The sequence below is a fragment of the Somniosus microcephalus genome, chromosome 7, assembly GCF_052327205.1.
Source record: "Somniosus microcephalus isolate GS21.2 chromosome 7, FLI_Smic_1.0, whole genome shotgun sequence".
Taxonomy (NCBI): domain Eukaryota; kingdom Metazoa; phylum Chordata; class Chondrichthyes; order Squaliformes; family Somniosidae; genus Somniosus; species Somniosus microcephalus.
This window is the reverse complement of record NC_140993.1, coordinates 83,428,811-83,443,275: the sequence shown is the minus strand read 5'-3', so window position 1 is coordinate 83,443,275 and position 14,465 is coordinate 83,428,811. Positions and strand designations below refer to the sequence as shown.

Below are 14,465 nucleotides of genomic sequence, written 5' to 3'. Positions count from 1 at the left end.
CCCCCACTGATACCATCATCTTAATGCAATGTCAAGCCTCTCCCTCATTGTCAGCCTCAACAGATGTTGTCCATCCATCCGTTCCACTCATTCTATGCCTCTCACTCAAAGGTCTCTTGTTTCCCTCCTTGCAGGAGAAGAGAGTACAGAACACCAGGGGGAGCCAGAGAACCGGAGGTGGCCCTCCGGTCATCACCATGCTCACAGCTGCAGAGGAGGATGCACTTGAAATAAGCGGAGTGTCGGCGTGCCTGGCGGTGAGAGATGGGGAGCTCCCAGCTACCCGGTGACAGAATTAAATATCAAATATGGCATACAACAGTAACTCATGTTGACTTGATGTCAACAGCCAGTGAAATATGAACATGTGCATAATAGTAAGTTAAAACATTCTTACCATGACAGTTCTAATTCATGTCTTTAATGTTCCACAGGCCCATCAAGTGTCCCACAGGTGGTGGAGCCGGAGGAGGAAGACAACTCCTCAGAGGAGGTCACTAACTCTGAGGGTGCACTGTCACAGGACGCATGCATCAGCGCAGATACACACATGTCGGTGAGACCATCAAGACAGATAGTTGTGTCTCACAGATCATGGGCTCCAAAACCTAGAGGATGTCGGCCAAGAGCATCTGAGCAGTTAGAGCAGGGAAGTGAGCAGCCTACCTCTATCTCTGCTAAAGCCACAGAGGTTGCACATCGTAGGAGTTATAGGAAAAGGAAGATAAAAGATTATTAGTTGCGCAAGGATATGCACATGGATGTGTTAGACATATCACAATAAGTTAATGTATAAGTTTTGATCCACATAAAATTATTCCTTTGCACCACTTTCCAGTCTTGCCCATTTTTGCCTGCTGCCTGGCAACTGGCCTTCTCAGTTCTGATGAATGGTAAGACAAGACTTAAATAGAATCACAGAATAATTACAGCATGGAAGAAGGCCATTCGGCCCATTGAGCCCGTGCTGGCTCTCTGCAGGAGCACTTGAGCTAGTCCCACTCCCCTGCCCTTTCCCTGTAGCCTTGCAAATTTTTGCATTCCAGATCCTAACTACTCGCTGAGTAAAAAAGTTTTTCCTCATGTTGCCTTTGGTTCTTCTGCCAATCACCTTAAATCTGTGTTCTCTGGTTCTCGACCCTTCTGCCAATGGGAACAGTTTCTCTCTATCTACTCTGTCCAGACTCCTCATGATTTTGAACACCTCTATCAAATCTCCTCTCAATCTTCTCTGCTCTAAGGAGAACAACCCCAGCTTCTCCAGGCTATCCACGTAACTCAAGTCCCTCATTCCTGGAATCATTCTCGTAAATCTTTTCTGCACCCTCTCTTAAGGCCTTCACATCCTTCCTAAAGTGTGGTCCCAGAATTGGACACAATACTCCAGTTGAGGCCGAACCAGTGTTTTATACAGGTTCATCATAATTTCCATGCTTTTGTACTCTATACCTCTAATCATGAAGCCCAGGATCCCATAAGCTTTTTTAACTGTTTTCTCAACCTGCCCTGCCACCTTCAACAATTTGTGCACATATACCCCTAGGTCTCTCTGTTCATGCACCCCCTTTAGGATTGTACCCTTTAGTTTATATTTCTTCTCTTCATTCTTTCTACCAAAATGTATCACTTCGCACTTTTCTGCATTAAATTTCGTCTGCCACGTGTCCGCCCATTCCACCAGCTTGTCTATGTCCTCTTGAAGTCTATCACTATCCTCCTCACTGTTCACTATACTTCCAAGTTTTGTGTCATCTGCAAATTTTGAAATTGTGCCCTGTACACCCACGTCCAAGTTATTAATATATATCAAGAAAATCAGTGTTCCTAGAACCGACCCCTGGGGAACACCACTGTATACCTTCCTCCAGTCCGAAAAACAACCGTTCACCACTACTCTCTGTTTCCTGTCACTTAGCCAATTTCGTATCCATGCTGCCACTGTCCCTTTTATTCCCTGGGCTTCAACTTTGCTGGCAAGCCTATTATGTGACACTTTATCGAACGCCTTTTGGAAATCCATGTACTCCACATCAACTGCGGCAGCATGGTGGCATAGTGGTTAGCACTGTTGCCTCACAGCGCCAGGGACCCGGGTTCAAATCCGGCCTCGGGTGACTGTCTGTGTGGAGTTTGCACATTCTCCCCGTGTTTGCGTGGGTTTCCTCCGGGTGCTCCGGTTTCCTCCCACAGTCCAAAGATGTGTGGGTTAGGTTGATTGGCCATGATAAAAAAATTGACCCTTAGTGTTAGGGGGGATTAAATACATGGGGTTACGGGGATAGAGCTTGGGTGGGATGGCTGTCGGTGTAGGGACCGGGTGCTAGGGTTTGGATGATCAGCCATGATCTCGTTGAATGGCGGAGCAGGCTCGAAGGGCCGAATGGCCTACTCCTGCTCCTATCTTCTATGTTTCTATGTTTCTAACTGCATTGCCCTCATCAACCCTCACTGTTACAACATCAAAAAACTCGATCAAGTTGATTAAACACGATTTGCCTTTAACAAATCTGTGCTGGCTTTCCTTAATTAATCCACACTTGTCCTGAGTGTTCTGAGCAATGGGTGTCTGTGAAAGGGATACTTTGTTGATTGCAGGACTGCTTTGTGCTAGGGGAGCGGGTGGCAAGTGTGTTCAGCTGTGGCTGCCAGATGGGTTCAGTCGTGCAACCTAACTAAATGTTGCTGTGATGAGTCCATCCCGGGCAACAATGTGCGCTGCTGTTGATGCTGGTGCTCATCTTGCTCCTCATTTGAGGTCTAAGGTGAAACAGCATAAATGGCACCCATGCTGATCTGATATATGACCGATTTAATAAAGTGGAGATCAGACGCACAATCCTCCAATGCCGTAAGAGTGACCTCCAATGCCGTAAGAGTGATCTCCAGTGTCGTGAGGGTGACCTCCAGTGTCGTGAGGGTGACCTCCAGTGTCGTGAGGGTGACCTCCAGTGTTGTGAGGGTGACCTCCAATGAAGTGAGAGTGACCTCCAGTGTCGTGAGAGTGACCTCCAATGTAGTGAAAATCACCTCCAAATAGGAGAAACCACCTCCAAAATTGTAGAAATCACCTGCAAAGTACTGAAAGCAAACTCTCAGAACAAGTGCTGTGAGCAAAAGCCTTTCACTTAGGCAAGGAAGCAGGTCTGAGGTCTCAGTACTTATGGTATGTTTTGTCTGTCATTTCTTCAGCCCCCTCAATTGCCGCTGTACTTTCGCCTTGCTTTCACTGGCGAGGTCCAGGAAGCCTGGGAAACCCATGGACCCACAGTGAAAGTTGAAAACCCCTGTTGAAAAACCTGTTAACTACCTCTTAATTGCTTTCAATTGGCAACCCGCCTCTCCCAAGGAGGTTTCTCGCACACTGCCAAACGTGCTCCAGTGAAATGCGGAAGTCAGTGGGTTGGAGCCGGCTTCCCAATGCACTGTCAATTTCAGCACTTTTTATTACCCACCAGCTTCCAAACCCACTCATCCTTTGATGTTAAAATTCCCCCCATTGTAACTATTACACGCAGGGTAATAAAGACTGTTATGTGTTACAAAGCAGTAACGTATCAAAGGACAATGATAAATATTCAAGCTTTGCTCTCTTTGTTTACAATCAGACAGTTCAAGTTATACTGCATTTTTAAAATAGTACAAGTTAATTTTTATATATGTGCGTAGTTAGAGGAAAGGATAGTGAGTATAATGAGATGAAGCAGGCTTCTGTGATCAAATCATGTGGCTTGAACTGAATTGGTATTGTGTCATGTAACTATACTGATATGGGGTTTTTGTTTCACTGCATGTCACAGGTGGATTAGCTACTGTTTGCATACCATAAATACATTACAGACTACAGGCAAGAATTTAATTCCATCATGTCTACTAAACAGTTTGAACTCATCAAGATATTACATTAACTGAATTGTGATATTTTATTTCCCCTCTTTTGAGGCAAAGGATTTTTGCACACATTCTATAGATTCCAATTTGACTCTAAGGTACACTGGGTACTTGTAGTGCTCAAAGATTGTACTAGCTCACATTACCTGGGGTTTTTCCTGACGGTGTTTCGAGTGGAAGGCACACACTTCTGTCTTGCGAGGGTTGGCATTCAGAGACCATGTACGATAGTATTCTCCAAGTGCACTCGGAGTCAGGATGTGCTGAATGTCCTCAAATCTTTACGATTGGGTAGTGATGCAGAGATCATCTGCACAGATGAATCTTCACACTGTAGAGTTTTCTTTTACCAAGCACGAAAAGTCAAGAATCAAGAAAGACACTATAATTTTATTGACATTTAGACATGACAGTTTTACCAGATAAAGTAGTCATACAACTTTATTCTGGGGAGCATAACTTGGAAACTAAGGGTGATCAAGTCCTTGTCCTGGGAGAGTTGAGCAGGTTCTTGTCATTAAATGTTGTGGTTCTCCTGTTGTAAGCCTGGGGGTTTTATACTCTTATCTCTCCTTTCAGTCTGTTGCCAGGCAGAATACCATATATAGACTTGTTTTTCTGTCTCCTTATCTTTTCCTTTGTCCCATTTTGCAACCAAAAGCAAGAATGAACGTGTTTTGACCTTGATGAAATTAACAAGTTAGCAGTCAGGCTGTCACCTCCTCCTCTCTCTCTGCAGCTAGACATCTAAACAGATTCGACTTGCTCTCTGATTCTGGCAATTATGACCCAAGAAGCCCTTGCTTGATTAGTGCTTCACTGCAATTGACCTGTTCCTTGCTGTCGATCCCAAATTAGTCTACTGATAATTTAGTTTCAATTGCATAGGCTGCACATGAGCTATCCTTCCTGGCTGACTGTCTTAACCCATTGGCCCAGAACTTGGTGTTGGGGGCTTGCCGCGCGTGCAAGCCCCCGATCTGCACTCACCCTGCGCGCTGACATCTGAAGCCCGGGCCTGCTTGCATTTCCTGTGACAGGCCCGGTTCAGATGTCAGCGTGCAGTGCTTACCTGATCCAGCGGCGTAGTTAGTGCGATGTGCCGGCTGGGATCAGGTGAGCACTGTGCAGCCAATCAGGGGAGGGGAAGGTTCATTCATGAGTTTGAGAGTAAGAACTGTCAAACTCATGAAAACTACGGGGGCCCAAAACACTATTTAAACTTTAAATAAAAATTTAAAAAACATCCCAATCATTAAATTAAGTATAAATAAGTTTAAAAAAATAATTTAAACTAATTTTTTTTTTGAAAAAATAAATTTTTAATAAAAAGGGTCTAAAACAAAACTTACCTTATTGTAGATTCTTTAAAATAATAAACCTGTGGGAAAAAAAAATTCTAAATTACACTAAAACACCACTTACCTGTAAAAATAAATACTTACGTGTGCTTTTTACAAGCGTAAAGACCAGAGGCCTTTACACATGCGCAAATCCCCCAAAACAGAGGAAATCCAAGACGCACGCGCTGCCCCCTACAGCGCACGCGCTAGCCTCTTCACCTCTTGGGTTAGAGGAGAGGAAATGCCGGTTTTCAGCGCATGCGCTGTGCATGCTGAAAACCGGCATTTCCTCCAGCCAGACGCGTGAGTACCCCTTCCGTACTCACGCGTTTGGGGAGGAATTACTGCCCTATTATGTTCTTTTATCAAGGCGTCACCCTTTTAATACAGGATTTCAAGTGCATTACTTTATCCATGTCATGGTTCCTAGGCAAATGTCACACTGAATGAATCCTCCTTAAGAGCAATCACCAAAGTCCATATCAAAAATCCTATAATCCTTTAGCTCCTTCTCAAGTGAGTGTGAAACATTCAAATACTCCCTTTAAATCTGATGACATTCTTGAGACTGAATCGTGCTCACCACAGATATAATAGTTAATCAAAGACATTAATGATTTTTATTGACAGAAACTGTCAAAGCCAGCATTTATTGCCCATCCCTAATTGCTCGCGAAGGTGGTGGTGAGCCGCCTTCTTGAACTGCTGCAGTCCGCATGGTGAAGGTACTCCCACAGTGCTGTTAGGGAGGGAGTTCCAGGATTTTGACCCAGCGACGATGAAGGAATGGCGATATATTTCCAAGTCAGGATGGTGGTGGTGGTGGTGTTCCCATGCGCATGCTGCCCATGTCTTTCTAGGTGGTAGAGGTCGCGGGTTTGGGAAGTTCTGTCGAAGACCACTGATCTCATCTACTTCAGACCAGCAAGCTGCAGGCACCTGCTCGGCATCCTTAGGCAGATTCCCAATGAAAACCATTTCAATTTCAACGGCCCTCTGATCGATCATGGAAGAGGGGGGGTCAGCAATTGGGAGGGAGGTGGCGACCAGGGGATGGGGGGGGGCGGGATGACTGGGAAAGGGGGATTAGCGATCGGGAGCAAGGACAGCGACTGGGAGATGGGGTTCAGTGATTGGGAGGGAGAGGTGCGACAAAGTGTAGGAGGAAGGCTGCAATCAGCAAAGGGGGGAGGCAATGGTCAGAGGTGGCGGTGATGGGTGGCAGTACCTCATGGTTTAATGTGAATCTGGGAGCAGCATGTAGACATGGTTTTTATTGGATTCAGGAACTTGTAATAATACTAGAGGCCTTACAGGTCTTCTGTTGTAGATTCAAAACAAGCCAACAAAAGCAGATCTTGAGCAAGCCAAATTTTATTTTTAATGCAGCATGTAGCCCAATAGCTGGCGACATAACATGTATTATCAGCTGTTTCTGAATTGAGTGCAGGTGTTGTGAGTAAACACAGACATGCCATAAGGTTATTCCCTCACAGAGCAAAAGAATGTTAAATCAGCCACCACTGCCTGCTGACCTCATTGCTGACATCCCAATGTATGCCCTAATTGCAATATTCCTTTACAACTGGTGAGCTGGCAAGAGTATATGTTAGGAATTGTGGGCAGCTGCCGGTGAAATATGCTGCAGCATCTGTTATTTTACTATTGGCTTCCGCAGAGCTCCCATGAGTTAAAAATTATTTTTCTGCCGAATGTGTGGTTACACTCTGTGCCTCTTTTGCTCCACATTTTGTTCCACCTAAAGGTACCAGCAACATGCCAATTTTAAAATAAATTGTGTGCATTGGTCTACAAGCACTAATGTTTGTTATTCAGCCATAACGGGTTTGGGTGGGGTGGGAGGTTAAAAATAAGAACATAAGAAATAGGAGCAGGAATAGGCCACTTGGCCCCTCGAGCCTGCTCCGCCATTCAATAAGATCATAGCTGATCTTGGACTCAAAGCCACTTCCCAGCCTGCTCCCCATAACCCTTCACTCCCTTATCTTGCAAAAATTTGTCTGATGTGCCTCAATAAATCCGAGACTCGATGTTAGCGAAACAAAACAAGGCTTTTATTGACTTAGAAGGTAACACACAGAGGAGAATGTATCTTCCATCCAGAGGATGTGCTGCAGGCTGGGCCAGCTTATATAGGAGCCAGGTATGGGCGGAGCCCTACACACAGTACAATACAATGGAAATGAAACTGAAACCAACTACAGTCACAGGCAGAGAAATACTGATGAGTGATGAATGGAATATTTCATCACATTCACCCCTTCTATAGATTTAGTCTGTTCGGGGGTTTGATAGTCCTCTGCGACCGACGTGGCTGTTGTAGTGCCGCGGGTGTCGGCTGGGTGTCCCCGGTGGCCTCCTGGGTCTCTGCCGGGGGTGCCGCCAGGGTTGTTGAAGGGGTAGTTGGTGGGGGTACCGTTGGTCGATGTTCTTCCGGGGGTGATGAAAGAGTAGTGGGTGGGTAAGAGTTGCTGTGGTCGTTGTTGCTGCTGTTGTCGTGGTTGTTGTCGTTACCGGCTGGGGCGACGTCTTTTATGGACACGGTGTCCTCCCTTCCGTCGGCGTGCCGGACATACGCATATTGGGGGTTGGCGTGGAGTAGGTGCACTGACTCCACGAGAGGGTCCGTCTTGTGGCCCCTCACATGCCTTCGCACGAATACCGGACCTGGGGTGGAGAGCCATGACGGCATGGATACGCCTGAGGTGGATTTCCGGGGAAAGACAAACATTCGCTCGTGAGGCGTGGCATTAGTGGCAGTACACAATAGTGACCATATCGAATGGAGCACATCTGGGAGGACTTCCTGCCAGCGGGAGATAGGGAGGCCTTTGGTCCTTAGAGCTAGAGTGACTGCTTTCCATACTGTCCCGTTCTCTCGCTCCACTTGACCGTTACCCCGGGGGTTGTAGCTGGTGGTACGGCTCGTGGTGATCCCCCTGGACAGCATGTACTGGCGTAGCTCTTCACTCATGAAGGACGCCCCCCTATCCGTATGGATGTAGCTCGGCATACCGAACAGGCAGAACAGGCTGTTGAGGCATTTAATGACCGTGGCGCTGGTCATGTCTGGGCAGGGGAAGGCGAATGGGAAACGAGAGTATTCGTCCACAATGTTCAGGAAGTAAACATTGCGGTCGACGGACGGGAGGGGGCCCTTGAAATCTAAGCTGAGCCGCTCAAAGGGCCGTGTAGCTTTGATTAAGTGGGCTCTATCTGGGCGGTAGAACCGAGGCTTGCACTCAGCGCAAGTGCGACAGTTCCTGGTCAGGGACCGAACTTCCTCAATCGAGTAGGGTAAGTTGCGGGACTTTATGAAGTGGAACAGCCGCGTGACCCCTGGGTGGCAGAGGTCATTGTGGAGGGTCTGTAGCCGATCCCCGGTGGCGCTGGCACACATCCCTCGTGAGAGGGCATCGGGGGATTCGTTAAGGGCCCCTGGCCGGTAAATGATGTCATAATCAAAGGTGGAGAGCTCGATCCGCCACCTAAGAATCTTATAATTTTTAATCTTCCCCCTCTGTTTATTATTGAACATAAACGCTACCGACCGCTGGTCGGTAAGTAGGGTGAAGCGTTTGCCGGCTAGGTAGTGGCGCCAGTGGCGCACTGCCTCCACGATGGCTTGGGCCTCCTTTTCTACGGAGGAGTGTCTGATCTCGGGCCCTTGGAGGGTCCTCGAGAAGAAAGCTACGGGCCGCCCCGCCTGGTTGAGGGTGGCCGCCAAGGCAAAGTCAGACGCATCACTTTCCACTTGAAAGGGAGTGTTCTCGTCCACTGCCTGTAGCGTGGCCCGCTCAATATCCTGCTTAATGCTTTTGAAGGCGGCATGGGCCTCAGCAGAGAGCGGAAAAGAGGATGCTTTCAAGAGGGGGCGGGCTTTGTCGGAGTAGTTGGGGACCCATTGGGAATAATAAGAAAATAACCCCAGGCACCTTTTCAGGGCTTTGGGAGTGTTGGGCAGGGGCAGCTCCCGTAGGGGGCGCAATCGGTCGGGGCCTGGTCTGATTTCCCCATTCTCCACCACGCTGCCTAGTATGCAGAGGCGCGTGGTGTTGTAAACGCACTTGTCCTCGTTGTAGGTGAGGTTGAGTTTTTGTGCGGTTTTCAGGAACCTCTCGAGGTTCGAGTCGTGATCCTGCTGGTTGTGACCGCAGATGGTGACGTTGTCGAGGTAGGGGAAGGTTGACTGCAAGTGGTGGTCATCGACCATGCGGTCCATCTCCCTCTGGAAGACCGAGACCCCATTCGTCACCCCAAAGGGGACTCTGAGGAATTGGTAGAGGCGTCCGTTCGCCTCGAAGGTGGTGTACGGGCGGTCCTCTGGTCTGATAGGGAGCTGGTGGTACGCTGACTTGAGGTCGATGGTGGAGAACACCCGGTATTGGGCGATTTGGTTCACCATTTCTGATATGCGGGGTAGCGGGTAGGCGTCTAGTTGGGTGTACCTGTTGATCGTTTGGCTATAGTCGATCACCATCCGTTTCTTCTCGCTACCCCTTACCACCACCACTTGGGTGCGCCACGGGCTATTGCTGCGTTCAATAATGCGCTCTTTCAGGAGCCTGTCTACCTCGGTCGCAATAAACCGCCTGTCCTCCCAGCTGTACCTCCTGCTTTTGGTCGCTATTGGCCGGCAGTTAGGGGTAAGGTTCGCGAATAGCGAAGGCGGCTTTACCTTCAGGGTAGCCAGACCGCACACTGTGAGGGGCGGCTGGGACCCACCGTAATTGAGCGTGATGCTTTGGTGGTAGCACTGGAAATCCAGGCCCAAGATCACGCTCGCACATAGATTCTTCATGATTAATACTTTTAAATTATCGTATACAGTTCCGTTAACGGACAATTGTACCGTGCAGTAACCCATAATGGTCGATGTCTGGGTTTTATCAGCCATAGAGATGGTACCCCGAGTAGGGACCACCTTTAGGGATAGTTGTTGTACCAGTTCAGGGTGGATAAAACTCTCCGTGCTTCCACTGTCAATTAAACATTTAACCCTGTACCCGTTTACCTCGATGTCCACCATTGATTTGGATAGCGGGTGTGGCCTGGTCTGGTCCACTGTGACCGATGCCACTGTAGGGCCCTGATCGAGACAAGATGGCGTCCACGCTGTCTGCTCACAAGATGGCGGACCCCACAAACTCGGGCAAGATGGCGTCCAAGATGGCCGCTCCCACGGCGCACACGCGGCGGTGGCGGGTTTTCCGGCGGGGTTCCCTCTGCACACCTTCCCGAAGTGCCCCTTCTTACCGCACTTAAAGCAGGTGGTGCCTTTCGCCGGGCACAGGTTTCTGGTGTGCTTCGGCTGCCCGCAGAAGTAGCAGTTGGGTCCCCAACGTGTCGCGGCTGTCGTAGGGCTTCTGGGGGGAGAGCGGGGCCCCGACGGTGTCGGGCTGCCGGGCGGGGAAGATGCCTTCCAAGATGGCGGCGCCCTTGGTGCACACGTGGTGGCGTGGACGGCGCGGGCTGAAGAGTAGGCGTCCGAGTTTCTCTGGGCCACATCCAGGGATCGTGCTGTGTCCGCAGCCTGTTTCAGGTCCAATCCCATTTTTTCCAGCAGTCTCTGCCGGATGTAAGTGGAGCTGAGGCCTGTGATAAAGGCATCGCGAACAAGCTCGTCAGTGTACACTGCGGCTTTTACATCTTGGCACTTGCAGTCTTTGCCAAGCGTTTTCAGGGTGCCGAGGAACTCCTCCACCGATTCCCCAGGTCGCTGTGCGCGAGTAGCGAGCAGATGCCTAGCATACACCTCATTCGTAGGCTGCTGGTAATGCGCCTTTAAGATGTCGCAGGCGGCCGGGTACGTGTCGGCGTCTTGGATGAGGGGGTAAACCCGGTGGCTTACCCAACTCCGCAGAATTCCGAGTTTCATACTCGCAGCGTCCGTAGCGTCTTTGACGGCTGCGGAATTGTCCAGGAAGAATTCCATACACATAAACCAGTGTCCGAAGCGTGCCGATGCGTCCGAAGCATGCTGGTCCAAATCCAAACGTTCGGGTTTCAAGAGTTGATCCATTGTGTTGAAAATTAAGTCAATAAAATTGATGTGCCTCAATAAATCCGAGACTCGATGTTAGCGAAACAAAACAAGGCTTTTATTGACTTAGAAGGTAACACACAGAGGAGAATGTATCTTCCATCCAGAGGTCTGCCGTACTGGATGTGCTGCAGGCTGGGCCAGCTTACATAGGAGCCAGGTATGGGCGGAGCCCTACACACAGTACAATACAATGGAAATGAAACTGAAACCAACCACAGTCACAGGCAGAGAAATACTGATGAGTGATGAATGGAATATTTCATCACATTGTCTATCTCCACCTTAAATGTATTTAATGACCCAGCCTCCACAGCTCTCTGGGGCAGAGAATTCCACAGATTTACGACCCTCTGAGAGAAGAAATTCCTCCTCATCTCAGTTCTAAAAGGACGACCATTTATTCTAAAACTGTGCCCCCGCATTCTAGATTTCCCCACGAGGGGAAACATCCTTTCTGCATCCACCTTGTCATGCCCCCTCAGTATCTTATATGTTTCAATAAGATCACCTCTCATTCTTCTAAATTCCAATGAGTATAGGCCCACCCTGCTCAACCTATCCTCATAAGTCAACAGTCAACCCCCTCATCTCTGGAATTAACCTAGTGAATCGTCTCTGAACTGCCTCCAATGCAAGTATATCCTTCCTTAAATAAGGAGACCAAAACTGTACGGAGTACTCAAGGTGTGGTCTCATCAATACCCTGTACAGTTGTAGCAGGACTTCCCTGCTTTTATACTCCAACCCCATTGAAATAAATACATAGAAATACATAGAAGATAGGAGCAGGAGTAGGCCATTCGGCCCTTCGTGCCTGCTCCGCCATTCGATGAGATCATGGCTGATCCTTTAATTCAGTATCCCGTCCCCGCCTTCTCTCCGTAACCCTTAACCCCTTTTGCCCGTAGAAATATATCTAATTCCCTCTTAAATATATTTAATGAGCTGGCGTACACTGCCCTCTGTGGCAATGAGTTCCACAGGTTCACCACTCTCTGAGTGAAGAAATTCCCCCTCATCTCTGTCCTAAATGGTTTAGCCCTTATCCTTAAATTATGTCCTCTAGTTCTGTTCTCACCCGCCAAGGGAAACATTCCTTCTGCATCCAGTCTGTCTAGACCTGTCAGAATTTTATACACTTCTATGAGGTCCCCTCTCAATCTTCTAAACTCCAGTGTGTACATCCCTAAACTACATAGTCTCTCCTCATAGGTCATTCCCGCCATTCCTGGTATCAGCCTGGTGAATCGCCGCTGCACCCCCTCCATGGCAAGAACATCCTTCCTCAGATGAGGCGACCAAAACTGTACACAGTACTCGAGGTGTGGTCTCACCAGTGCCCTGTACAGCTGCAGCAAGGTATCCCTGTTCCTGTATTCTAACCCTTTTGCTATGAAGGCCAGCATACCGTTTGCCTTCTTGACCGCCTGTTGCACCTGCATGCTCGCCTTCAGTGACTGGTGTACAAGAACACCCAGGTCTCTCTGTACTTCCCCCTCTCCCAATCTATTGCCATTTAAATAATAATTTGCCCTCCCGTTCCTGCACCCAAGGTGGATAACTTCGCACTTGTCCACATTATAGTGCATCTGCCATTTATCCGCCCAATCGCCCAGTCTGTCCAAATCGCTCTGGAGCTTCCTGGTCTCTTCCTCTGAGCCCACCCCCCCTCCTAGTTTAGTGTCGTCTGCAAATTTGGAAATGCTGCATCCGACTCCCTGATCCAGGTCATTAATGTAAATTGTGAACAGCTGGGGGCCCAGGACAGATCCCTGTGGTACCCCACTTGTTACTGCCTGCCATTCAGAAAATGAGCCGTTTATTCCAACTCTCTGTTTTCTATCTGACAGCCAGTTCCCTATCCACGCCAAAACTTTCCCCTTTATCCCATGAGCCTCAATTTTCCATGCTAATCTTTTATGTGGGACCTTATCGAAGGCCTTTTGGAAGTCCAGGTACACCACATCTACTGGCTCTCCCCCATCTATTCTACCAGTTACTCCCTCAAAAAATTCCAATAGATTAGTCAAGCACGATTTACCCTTTGTAAATCCATGTTGACTCTGTCCTATCCTGTCCCCATTTGCTAAGTGCTCTGCTATTTCATCCTTAATGATGGACTCCAGCATTTTGCCCACAACTGATGTAAGGCTTACAGGTCTGTAATTACCTGCTTTTTCCCTACCCCCCTTTTTGAATAGTGGGGTAACGTTAGCTACCCTCCAATCCATCGGCACTGTTCCCGAGTCTAATGAATTCTGAAAAATCATCCTTAGTGCATCCGCTATCTCTAGGGCCACCTCCTTCAGTACCCTAGGATGCATGTTATCAGGCCCTGGGGATTTGTCCACCTTCAATCCCTTTAGCTTCCTTAACACCATATCCTTAGAGATATTGATTTGCGTCAGTTCCTCCTTTGCCAATGTCCCTATTTTTCCCGATATCCCAGGGAGGTTTTTTGTGTCTTCCTTCGTAAAGACTGACCCAAAGTATGCATTTAGTTGATCTGCCATTTCCTTATTTCCCATTATATATTCCCCCGTATCTGACTGCAATGGACCAACTTTGGTTTTCACCAGTCTTTTCCTTTTGATATATTTATAAAAGCTTTTGGAGTTAGTTTTTATATTTTCCGCCAGCTTGTTTTCGTAAGCTATTTTGCCCCTCTTGATCATGCCCTTTGCCCTCCTTTGCTCTATCTTAAACTGTTCCCAATCTTCCGCTCTGGCGCTTTTTTTGGCTATTTTATACGCCCTATCTTTGGATTTTATGCTGTCTCTAATTTCCCCTGTTATCCACGGTTGAGTCACCTTTTTAGATTTCCTTTTATGCCAGATTGGTATAAACAATTTTTGCAATTTTGTCATTCTATCTTTAAATGTTTGCCATTGTTTATCTACCTCCAGTCCTCCCAGGAACGTTGTCCAATCAGACCTACTCAGTTCCCGTCTCATGGCATCATAATTCCCCTTGTTTAAATTCAGGACCTTAGTCTCTGAGTCAATTTCTTCGCTCTCCATTTGCCTTTTTGATTACTTGCTGTACCTGCATGCTAACTTTTTGTGTTTCATGCACAAGGACCCCCAGGTCGCTCTGACCTGTAGCATTTTGTAATCTCTCTCCATTTAAATAATAATTTGCTTTTTATTTTTCTTGCCAAAGTGCAA

At 47.9% G+C, this 14,465-nt stretch overlaps 1 protein-coding gene across 4 annotated transcripts in view; it reads left to right on the top strand.

Annotated features, from left to right (window-relative positions):
- Positions 1 to 14,465, top strand: part of lrrc69 (leucine rich repeat containing 69) — a 93,914-nt gene that overhangs the window by 73,079 nt on the left and 6,370 nt on the right. Inside the window, exon 7 of one of the 4 annotated variants that reach the window (XM_085992681.1) lies at positions 135 to 2,843. The exons of the other annotated variants lie outside the window; for them this stretch is intronic. Within the exon in view, the coding sequence (XP_085848807.1) occupies positions 135 to 290 (156 nt within the window). The 3' untranslated portion in view covers positions 291 to 2,843. Of the gene's footprint in view, positions 1 to 134; positions 2,844 to 14,465 lie in introns of those variants that run through there. 4 annotated transcript variants of the gene reach the window in all.